At 41.5% G+C, this 12,356-nt stretch overlaps 1 protein-coding gene across 1 annotated transcript in view; it reads left to right on the plus strand.

Moving 5' to 3' along the window:
- Positions 1-12,356, plus strand: part of GALNTL5 (polypeptide N-acetylgalactosaminyltransferase like 5) — a 29,327-nt gene that overhangs the window by 5,707 nt on the left and 11,264 nt on the right. Inside the window, exons 4-6 of the mRNA XM_076006234.1 lie at positions 2,931-3,097; positions 3,525-3,647; positions 8,550-8,799. Coding sequence (XP_075862349.1) covers positions 2,931-3,097; positions 3,525-3,647; positions 8,550-8,799 — 540 coding nt within the window. The remainder of the gene's footprint in view (positions 1-2,930; positions 3,098-3,524; positions 3,648-8,549; positions 8,800-12,356) is intronic.

Below are 12,356 nucleotides of genomic sequence, written 5' to 3' on the forward strand. Positions count from 1 at the left end.
ATATATTATGTTGGCTTTATATCCTATAACATAAACAAATTTTTTTATTCTAACAGTTTTTTGTAGAGCATATAGGGTTTTCTCTATATAAGATCATGTTTGGGCCAGGTGCGATGGCTCACGCCTGTAATCCTAGCACAATGGAAGGCCAAGGAGGAAGGATTGCTCAAGGTCAGGAGTTCGACACCAGCCTGAGCAAGAGCGAGATCCTGTCTCTACTAAAAATAGAAAGAAATTAATTGGACAACTAAAAATATATAGAAAAATTTAGCCGGGCATGGTGGCACATGTCTGTAGTCCCAGCTACTCGGGAGGCTGAGGCAGAAGAATTGTTTGAGCCCAGGAGTTTGAGGTTGCTGTGAGCTAGGCTGATGACATGGCACTCTAGCCTGGGCAGCAGAGTGAGACTCTGTCTCAAAAAAAAAAAAAAGATCATGTTGTCTGAAAATAGAGATAACTTCTTCCTGATTTGAATGCCTGATTTGCCATTTCTGATTTGAATGCCTTTTATTTTTTTCTCTTGCCTAATTGCTCTGGCTAGAAATTCCAGTATTATGTCCAACAGAAGTAGAAAGAATAGGCATCCTTGTCTTGTTCCTTTTCTTAGAGGAAAAGCTTTCAATGTTTTGCCATTGATCATGATGTTAGCTGTGGGTTTGTCATATATGGCCTTTATTGTGTTGCAGCACATTCCTTTTATACCTAATTTGTTGAAGGTTTTTAATCATAAAATGATGTGGAATTTTGCCAAAGGCTTTTTCTGCATCTATTGAGATGATGATATGGTTTTTGTCCTTCATTCTCTGAGTGTGGTGTTCCATATTTATTGTTTTGGTCATGTTGAATCATCCTTGTATCCCAGGGAACAATTCTACTTGATCCTGGTGAATGATCCTTTTAATGTACTGTTGAATTTGGTTTGTTAGCATTTCCTTGAGGATTTTTGCATTGGTGTTCCTGAAGGATATTGGCCTATAATTTTCTTCTCTTGTAGTGTCCTTGTCTGGTTTTTGTATCAGGGTAATGCTGGCCTCATAAAATGAGTTTGGAAAATATTCATTCCTTTTCAATTTTTTGGAAAAGTTTGAGGAGAATTGATATTAGTTCTTCTTTAAATTTTTGATAGAATTCAGGCCAGGCACGGTGGCTCATGCCTGTAATCCTAGCACTCTGGGAGGCCTAGGGGGAAGGATTGCTCAAGGTCAGGAGTTCGACACCAGCCTGAGCAAGAGCGAGATCCTGTCTCTACTAAAAATAGAAAGAAATTAATTGGACAACTAACAATATGTAGAAAAAATTAGCCGGACATGGTGGCACACACCTGTAGTCCCAGCTACTCGGGAGGCTGAGGCAGAGGCAGAAGGATAGCTTGAGCCCAGAAGTTTGAGGTTGCTGTGAGCTAGGCTGATGCCATGGCACTCTAACCTGGGCAACAGAGTGAGACTCTGTTTAAGAAAACAAAATAAAATAAAATAAAATAAATAAATTTTTGATAGAATTCAGCAGTGAAGTCATCCAGTGCTGGATGGATGGGATATGTCTATTACTGATTCAATCTCCTTACTGATTATTGGTCTCTTCAAATTTTCATTTTCTTAATGATTCAGTCTTGATAGATTGTATGTTTCTAGGAATTTATCCATTTCTTCTAGGTTGTCTAATTTGTCAGCATATAATTATTTATAGTAGTTTTTTATGATCCTTTGTATTTCTGTGGTATCAATTGTTAAGACTCTTTTCACATGATTGCAGTGGGAACAATGATTTTATATTTTGACCCTATTTTTTGGCCCCAGCTGTTGAGCCCAGGGATGAGTACCTGGGCCAAGTTGGGCCAGTGAATTTTTTCCTATAAATTTTTGATCTTGGGGAAGAGAAAATCCTATCAGTTTCTCCATTGGTGCTGGACTACAAGATATGCTGATATTAAGCACATTTACCACTCTATGGAATTAAAGAAGTGGAAATGAGCCCAGTTACAGAGAGAGAATAATAATCATAGTGAGCCTATACCTCTATATGCTGGGCCCTGTTCTGAGCATCAAACACATGTTAATTCATTGAACCCTCACAGCCCTGTGAGGTAGGTTATGTTGCTATTATTATTACCATTAGATCATTCCTAGATGTAAAGATAAGAGCAGAGGTGCAGAGAGTGTTTAGATGTCACTCGAGCATCTCGTTCCAATAGCTTTTTGAGGCTCCAGCTGCATTCCTGTAACTAGGTCTTGTGAGACATTTAGGTCATCTTTTAATATACCTCCCTTCCTTTTGTTTAGGTTAGCTCTAGTAGTTTTCTGAAATTTACCACCAAAATATTTCAAAATATAACCAAATAATATAGCAATCCAAACTGCAATTAACAGTTAATGACTAATATTACTAGAACTCAGCTTCTATTGTTCTTTCATGTACACAAAAAAAATAATAAAACACTTTTGTCAAGTACTTGGAAGAAATCCAATCACACCATATCTATTACCCTTTTGTGTTACAACAGACTCCATAAATATAAGAATAGGGCACAATGAGTTTTATTTGAAGGGAATACAGTAAAGTTAATGTGAACCTTTCCATGTGTATGAGTCTAATAATTCATTTTTATAATAGAAACTAAAATATGGATATAATTTGTGTTTATACTATTTAAAATATAACTAAGATTACCAAAGAGAGTCTCAGGAAAGAGCAACTAGTACTGGCATTAAGAAGAGGGAACTGATTTAGATAATATTAGAGTAACATAAGTTAAAGACATTTTTATATCTTAATTTTTGTATTTTTAGATGTCCTGTCATCTTGTTATCACAGTCATCAATGGAAGGAGTAAAGAGGAAAAAAGATGAAATAGGGACAGGGGTTTGACTGAGACCCTAAAACATCCAAGGCTTTTAAATGGATCATTTTCTTCTCATCATTTATGCCTGCAGGTGTCGTCAAAAGCATTACTCATTCCATCTACCTTCTGCCAGTGTCATCATCTGCTTCCATAATGAAGAATTTAATGCCTTGCTTCGGACATTATTCAGTGTTGTGAATCTCACTCCAGATAATTTCCTTGAAGAAATTATTTTGGTAGATGACATGAGTGAATTTGGTAAGATAGAACACTGATTATCTAATCTACTTTGAAGGTAGTGTTCTCCCTGATGGCACCTGAGTATTTTATATGAAGAATACTTTTGGTGGGTGTTGAGGCAGGCACTACAATGCCTCTTTTGTAGAGACCCAGTCTAAGCCGGGCATGGTGGCATGTGCCAGTAGTGCCAACTCCTCGGGAGGCTGAGGCAGGAAGATCGCTTGACCCCAGAGTTTGAGAGTTTGAGGTTGCAGTGATCTATGATGATGCCACTGCACTCTAACCTGGGCAACAGAATGAGACCCTGTCTCAAAAAAAGAAAGAAAGAAAGTTAGAATTTCTGTGGAATAGCATGGTTTTTAGGAAACAGTCATAATGATGGTAAATTGTTTCAAATTTCCATAGTTGCAATTTATAAATTGTCAAATGTTGGATATTTTTCCAGATGATTTGAAAGAAAAACTAGACTATCACTTGGAAATTTTTCGAGAAAAGATTAAGTTAATAAGAAACAAAGAGAGAAAGGGGCTGATTCGAGCAAGGCTGATTGGAGCATCTCGTGCATCAGGTAGGAACATTCCTGAGGACATGAGCCAGTGACGTGTCACAGGGATCCTACTTTCCTGTGCAGGAGCAATCCCATGCACGAATAATCCAGCGGTAGACCGCATCTCCACTGGCTTTATCAGAAGAGTGGAAATATTACTCCAGCCATATTAGCCTTTGATCTTCTTTCGCCTACCAAAAGTATTCTGCTAAAGCAGAATACTGCCAATTTGTTATTTTGAATGAAAGATATTCTTTTGCAGGGACTGTAATGTCAGCCCCTGTAACGGGCTGAGTTCCCCGGGTGCAAACTCTGAGGTGGAGTGAGGAAAGGCGACTGGACGGGTGTGCAGGGAGATGAGGCGCCTGCCGCGGGCAGGTCTGAAGCCAGGCCCCGGGAAGTTCAGGGCCCCACAAGGAAATGACAAGAGAAAGTGTGCTGGGGGAGGCGCCTGTGAAGGATAAAGGAGAGAGGAAGTAGTGTGGGCGGAAGCTTCCGGCCTGACACCCATGAAGGGCGAGAGGAGGCGGTGGTTAACCTCGAAGAGCTTCCGCTCGAGGTGCGCCTTTCAGAAAGGCTCGGCCGGTAGTGGGGAGCCCGGGTGCAAAGTTGGCCGGTGGGGGAGTCCTGCATCGGGCCTGAATGGCCCACCTTTAATACCCCTCTATACGCACACTGTGCTTAGTCACTGGGTTGGGAGCACCCTGGAGAGAGTGTGACCTCGGTGTCAACTGCAGTAGATCCCAAAGCTTTGGCAGCAGGAAATTGTCAAGTGCGCTCCTCACAGCAGGTTCTCTTGAAGGGAGCTCTGAGCAGCACAGTCTCAGGGCTGCGACAAGGAGCGGTTCACAGAGGTCCCAGATCCAGGTGAGGGGATCAGGCATGACATTGGATGTGAACACCGCTCTCCCCTCCCATGGGAGGAGGCATCGCTTTGGACATGTTAGCCATGGCCAGCCAAGGGCAGGCCCTCAGGAAGGACTCACTTGTGAGCCATCAACTGTCAACACTGCTGGGCGCTGAGTCCTGAGGACGTATGAGGAGCTCACTGAGGGTCCACGCTGCCTATTCAAGCTCCACAAATACCCTTTGGAGGGATGTATAGGAAAAGTCCTGTATCAGGCAGGCTTGGCCTCATTCCCTCACTCATCACAGGCCCTAAAGAGAAGTTGGCTGAATCTGGGACAACCAATATGGTTCTTAGATAGAATGCAAAAGAATGCTTGGTTGGTTATCTCTAAAAACAATAAATGACATAATCCTTTCTATAATTACAGAGGCCAAGAGAAGTAGAGCAACTTTTCCTAACAATGAACTTCAGATTCTCACAAAATATTCTTATGAGTGAGAGAATCAGCTGAGGAACATCTATAGCACATACATTTTCCCTATAAAATACTTTATGATGAGTGAAAAACAATGTTCCATTGAAATGTAGGTGCTAGGTGGCTTGTTCCCACATTTTGTACTAATTTAAATCAGTACTTAGAAAAATTCTGTGTTAATTTTGCGTAAAGTATACTTTTAAGTTGCTTTTTAATTTATAAGACTACATTTATGGTGTTTGGGATCAACCAAATTGTCAAAGTTGCAAATATTTAAATCTTTAAATTCTAAGGGTAAAAGTGTACACTATATATGACAAAGAAGACATCACAAGTCAGTATAGGAAGAGAGACTTGTAAAATTTGGTTTTTTTATTTAAATTTTGTTTTGTTTTGTTTAATTTTTTTGTTCTATAAGAAAACCTTATACCCATTAAGCAGTTTCTCCCCAATTTTCCCTTCACTCTAGACCCTGGCAACCACCAATCTGTGTTCTGTCTCTTATGGACTTACCTATTCTGGATATTGCAAAGAAATGGAATCATATAACATATGCTCTTTTGTGTTGGCTTCTTTTACTTAGCATGATGTTTCTAAGGTTCATCCACATTGTAGATGTATTGGTACTTCATTCATTTTTATGGCTGAATAATATTCCATTCTATTATAGGGCACAGTTTGTTTCTCCATTCATCTGTTGATGACTGTTTGGGCTGTTTCCATCTTTTGGCTATTATAAATAGTATTGTGGGTAATATGCACATACATGTATTTGTTTGAATTCTTTTGGGTATGTACCTAGCAGTGTAACTGCTCAGTCATATGGCAATTCTATGTTTACTTTTTTGAGGAGCTGCCAAAATCTTTTCTACCGTGACTGCACCATTTGTATTCCTACCAGCAATATACAGAGTTCTAATTTCTCCACATCCTTGCCAAAACTTGTTATTTTCAATTTTTAAAATTCTAGCCATCATAGTGAGTGTGAAATGGTACCTCAGATGGGTTTTAACTTGTATTTGCTTAATGATAAATGATGTTGAGCATCTTTTCATGTGTTTGTTAGCCATTTCTACATCTTTGGAGAACCAGATGTTTATTTTTACCTATCAAATTAACAGACATGATTTTAAAATGCTAATGTTATATAATATTATAGAAGCTATTTTAGGTAAAAGATGCAAAGGGTAAAACTGTGTGCTGCCAATAGCATGAAAAATTTATGTATGTTCAAAATGAGACACTTCTTAGCTCAGTTTTGGTTGACAGGAAGACAACAAATGTTATATTCCAAAGTGAGTTGTCAGACTGACCATGATAAATTTCAAAATAGATATCTGAGAACCAATGAGACAACTCAGCCACACTGAGTCTGATTGTTAGAGATTAGAGGAGATTTAAGGAGAAAGCTGCTGGTTGAAGCCTGGTGAGAGGGACTTGATTGGAGTTCCTTGTACTGAGATTAACACATTCTCAGCACATTGCTAACAAAATAAGATGTGAGCTAATGTTAATTGGACTGTGGCTGGCTGCAAAACCAAGGATACATGCTTCTAGGTTAGTGTCTATATTTGTGGCAGAGTTTGGTCAGGTGATGTTTGAGTGAGAGTGCTGCAGGGGTCATCTTAGATGGTCTCCAGTGTGACTATCCAGAAGGATGGACAGCTCTCAGCAGAGGAGAAGCTGGAGGTAGAACACGGATCTTAAGGAGCTGAGGAGAGAGTGTGGACCATCAGAAGAGAATGCACTTGCCTGGCATGGGAACTGTCGTCAAGAGACCACAGGGATGGAAAGGAGGGGGTCCTGAAAATTATCATGCCGGACACACCCTGAGAGAAGAAATCAGCTTAAAGGGCACCATGCTATCCTTAGCACAGGTCCAGGCAGGAAAGAACTTTCTTTCCCTGACTCTCCTCCTCTCTCACCCACCATTCCCATCAGCATTAGACAGCATTCCAGTTGCTCCACAACCTTACCAACACTTGCTATTGTCTGTCTTTTTTATTCTAGCCATTCTAGCGGGTGTGAAGTGACATCTCGTTGTGATTTTGATTAAGATTTCGTTAATGACCTATGATGTTGAACACCTTTTCACATTCTTGGTAGTCAATTGTATAGTAGTCAACTTCTTTGAATAAATGTCTATTTAACTCCTTTGCCCATTTTTAAATCAAGTTATTTGGCTTATTGTTACTGAGTTGTAAGAGTTCTTTATACATTCTGGATACAGGTCCTTTATTAGATTTATGATTTGCAAATGTTTTCTCCCATTTTATGGATTTTTTTTCAGTTTCTTGATGGTTTCTGTTTAAGCACAAAAGTCTTTAGTTTTGTTGAAGTCCAATTATGTATTTTTTCCTTTGTCACCTGTGTTTTTGGTGTCATATCTAAGAAATCATTTGGTCTAACCCAAGGTCATAAAATTTATGCCAGTATTTTCTTCTGAGTTTTCCTTTTTCCTCCCAAACCCTTAGTAAATTTGCATTTTCTGAGTTTTATAGTTTTAGCTCTTACCTTAGTTCTGTGATCTTTTTGACTTAATTTCTGAGTATGTATGGTATGAGGCAGGGTTCCAACTTCATTCTTTTGCATGTGAATACCTAGTTGTCTCAGCACCATTTATTGAAAAGACTATACTTTCTCCATTGAATTTTCTTGGCCCTTGTCAAAACTCAATTGACCATAAACACAATGTTTATTTCTGTACACTCAGTTCTATTTCTTTGGTCTATATATCTATCCTTATGCTAGTATTGGATAATTAACTAGTTACTCAATTACTAGTAATCACTGTTTTGATTATTGTTGCTTTGTAGTAAGTCTTGAAATCAGGGAGTCTTTCAACTTTGTTTTTCTTTTTCAAGATTGTTTTGGCTAATTTGTGTCCCTTGCCTTTCTGTCTGAATTTTGTCATCAATTTCTACAAAAAGAATCAGATGGGATTTTGATAGGTGTTGCACTGCATCTGTAGATTGATTTGGAGATTATCTCCATTTTAACAATATTAAGTCTTCTGATCCAAACTTCTCTAATGATGTTATGTTGTCTATAGAAAAGGTCTAAACTCTGCTACCTGAATTTTGAGGTTCCTTCCAAGTTGAGCCCATATAATGTGCTTTGACAACACACTCTCTTTACTTTGGCCATGCCAATTATTCTCCTGTCCTCTAAGTAGAATTAGACCCTCATTAAATCTTGAACTCAACAGCAAAAATTATTATGCATCTTTGCATCCCAACCACCAAACTCAATGCCTAAGAAGGTATCCTCTCAGTAAAAGTTTGCTAAAATAAGTCGATCGGTCAAGGCCAAGCTAAAATCTTTTCTTTTTTCTTTTCTTTTTTAAATTAAGGCCTAGCTCAGTTCCACCTGCTTATCAGGTTCACTGGCCTCTTCTGAACAACTGTGGCACACGATGTCCCGCATTTTCGTGCATAATAAAGTATGTGGTTTGTGTTTCCCCCCAACGTAACTGAAAGCACCTAAGAGCCAAATGCATAGTAAATGCTCAACCAGTACTCATTGCACTGAACGTTGGTTGGTGTGATCCTGGGTTTCGTCCGTGTGGGCTAACAGCACCCTGTTCTTGCCTCCCCAGGGGACGTGCTGGTGTTCCTGGACAGCCACTGTGAGGTGAACAGAGGCTGGCTGGAGCCCTTGCTGGCCGCCATCGCCAAGGACCCCAAAATGGTGGTGTGCCCTTTGATAGATGTCATTGATGAGACAACCCTGGAATATACGCCCTCTCCTGTTGTACGGGGAGCCTTTGACTGGAACCTACAATTTAAATGGGATAATGTTTTCTCCTATGAGATGGACGGACCAGATGGACCTACTAAACCAATCCGGTGAGATTCCTTCAGGTTTTGGGGAAATAGCACATGTGTATTAGAACCTAAAACAACAACAACAACAAAACCCTTTCACTTTCAGAGATTATTCCTTCAATTTTTCTTGGGCTTAATGAAGAGAAATGTTTTGTCACTTATTTCTAGAAGTCTTTAATACAGTAATAGAATTTGGAGGATATTAAGTTTCTTTCATTGAAAATGTACATCTCACCCCATCTCAGATAACCACTGTGGTTAGCACTTCTCTGATCTCAGATGCCCATCATTAGAATGTGAAGTTTGTTCTTAGGAGCAAGTTGTGTGTTGATCAGTGAACCAAAGGCCAGCACTGTGGATAGCCCAGAAAAAGTAGATATGTTTGCCAAATTCATATATAAAATATTTGCCCAAGTGTTTCCATTTGTAATTTCTTAGGTTGAGATGAACCTGACTTTTCCTAGATTATTAGTCATGGAAAATATGAGAATTAATTGCATTTGCTTTTAATTCTCATTTCATTATTCAAAATTTGAATGTTGTAAGTTTTAACTGCATTTATGTGAGGCTATTTTAGAAGAGGGTTCCTTCCGGTCACTACCTACATTTACTGATAACTTTGACACCAGTCTCACTTCTCTTCTCTTGGTATTAACCTTCTTGTATCACAAACCACACAAGTGAACTTTCCAACACTACAGCTAAGCAGGTCCTTGATCTTTGCCTCTATTCTAATTTAGCTAGAGCTGTGTGATCTTACACAAGTTACTTAGCCTCTCTGTGCCTTATTTTCTTATCTGTAAAATCTGGAAAATAATAATACTTCACAGGGTTGTGGTAAGAATTAAATGAATATGTAAATGTCAGCTATTTCATAATTGCTATCTATTTATCATTCCCTCAGTGCTTTGGAAAAACACTGGAACTGTGTTTTCCTCTAAACTCACAATAATCAACCCAGACCGCTTCTCCTCACATGTGGGTGTTCCCCCACACTGCACACAGAGGACATCTGCTGGGTGTCCTCTATTTCAAGTCCAAGGTTACCTGGCCTCAGAGAGTGTCAGGTCCCACAAGTTGAGGGCTCAGTCCCCAAGACCGACCCCTCCTTCTCACCAGTCACACGTCCGGGCCTCTGGAACTGCTGATGGACTGGCTTCAAACTGTGGGTCCCACAACCTCCTCTTGGGAATCGATTTGCTAGAGTGGCTCTCGGCACATTTACTTACATTGTCTGGTTTACTACAAAGGATATCTTAAAAGACACAAATAATTAGCCGGGCATGGTGGCACATGTCTGTAGTCCCAGCTACTCGGGAGGCTGAGGCAGAAGGATTGCTTGAGCCCAGGAGTTTGAGGTTGCTGTGAGCTAGGCTGATGCCACGGCACTCACTCTAACCTGGTCAACAAGCGAGACTCTGTCTCAAAAAAAAAAAAAAAAAAGACACAAATAAATAGCTGGATGAAGAGATACGTAGAGCAAGGTCTGGGAGGGTCCTGAGCGCAGGAGGTCTGTCCCCGTGGCATTGGGGTGTGCCACCTTCCCCGCACGTGGATGAGCCCTTGTTCACCTTCCTCTCAGACTCCACGTGTTCAGCTCTCCGGAAGCTCCCTGAACCCTGTCCTTTGGGCCTCTTATGGAGACTTCATTGGTTGTCCATGACCAAAGCACAGGCAACCGAGTCAAAATGTGATCAGGCAGAAAGGGTGTGATCCAAACCCAGCAAGGCCAGTCTGTCCAGATTCTTTTTGCCGCCTCTGTGCAGTGTTCCTTCTTCCAGGGCATAGGGCAGGGTCCTCTGCATGAAGGCCTACAACTCACAATCAGAGTAGAGTCCTGCCGTGGGCAGGGAAAGGAGGACAGGAGAAGGTCGGAGAGAAAGATTCTGATCCCTGAGGCTGCTCCTGAGGTCTAAAGTGCCCCAACACTGTAACAAGGGGGTTATGAGCCAGGAACTGTGGACAGAAACCAACATGTTTATCATGACACCACGCTCAGCCATCTCCTAGACCTCTCATCTTCCAACTAGAGAATCCCAGTCTTCGGCCACAACCCACCGTCTCTCCGGCTGCTTCCTGCTCTTCTCCACACACACCTACCTTGGGCATCACCCACACTTCCACTCCTTTGACTTGTTTTACCCCTTGTAGTTTTCTTTCTTCTTATGTGGCCTGGATTTTCTGATCTATAATTTGCTTTTCCTCTTGCCAGTACCTCCCTGTGCCTCATCCCACAGTACTTCTGCCACGGTCAGTCTGTGGTCCTCCAACACTGAAGCCATGCTGCCATCTATTTTCCTTGTTCCTCGATGTGAGCTGATGTGTTTGCCAAACTTTGAGAGCTGTGAACTGATGCTCCTCCACACTGGCGGTCTCCAGCCACACGCTGCCCTGCAGTCTCTGATCCGCTCATTCCCCGAAGCGGCTGCTCCAGACCTTTGTGACTTCCCTTAGTCCCAAGACCTGCCCCCGCCCTACGCACCCTACTCTCAATTAGCAACTTTGTCTCTTGATTCAAGATAATAGCTATGGCATTCTTTTTTTTTTTTCAGCTATGGCATTAATTAGCTCTCATAACTGAAGTTTTTTTTTTTTTTTTCCACTTACAATGGTTCTAATTGTAACCACCAAATGTAGAAGCAGTCACTTTTGGAAAACTTAGAGCACGGGTCCTCAAACTTTTTAAACAGGGGGCCAGTTCACTGTCCCTCAGACTGTTGGAGGGCCGTTGGAGAGCGCGGCACACATTCCACACATGCGCACTGTGGGCCCAGGACAAGTCGGCTGCTAAGCAGGACAGGCAGGGGGAGCAAAAACACCTGGTGGGCTGCATAAATGTGCTCAGTGGGCTGCATGTGGCCCTCGGGCCCTAGTTTGAGGATGCCTGACTTAGAGCAATCAAGCACATTCATGGCCCTGGGCACACACCAGTGATAACAAGAGGCTTCCTCAGGTCCCTGGCATGCAGGCGTCGCCAGTTCCTCTTCCTGTCTCCAAACTGTTAACATTGAAGTATCCAGGACTCAGCCCTTGGTCCTCCCCTCTACTCCACTCGCTCACACAGTGATTCTCATCTGTCTAACACTGATGACTCCCAGATTTATGTCTCCAGCCCTGGTCACTCTCAGAACTTCAGATGCGGTACCCAACTGCGTCTAACTGCCTACTCAGCATCTCTAATTGAATGCTGGGTAGACATCTCAAATATGTCCAAAAAGTGATCTTCCTGCCAGAAACCTGCTCCACACACTGTATTTCCCATCTCAGTAGCTGGTAACTCCATCTGCCAAGTAGTCAGACGAAAAAGATCAGCGTCAGCCTTGATTCTCCTTTTCTTCCTACTCCCCACCCATATGCAGATCTATTAGCGTCATCTTCAAAATATATCAAGAATTCGACCACATCTCACCGCCTACATTGCTGTACCCCTATCAAGGGTCCCACTATTTTTCTCTGAGACCCCTGCAACACCCTCTCCTCGATCTCCCTGCTTCTGCCCCTGGCCCCATGCGAGCAGGGGTCTTCCTTTGCTTGTTGAGTTGCTAATTTATCCCTAACACATCATAGGTACTCGATAT

The sequence above is a fragment of the Microcebus murinus genome, chromosome 9, assembly GCF_040939455.1.
Source record: "Microcebus murinus isolate Inina chromosome 9, M.murinus_Inina_mat1.0, whole genome shotgun sequence".
NCBI lineage: Eukaryota > Metazoa > Chordata > Mammalia > Primates > Cheirogaleidae > Microcebus > Microcebus murinus.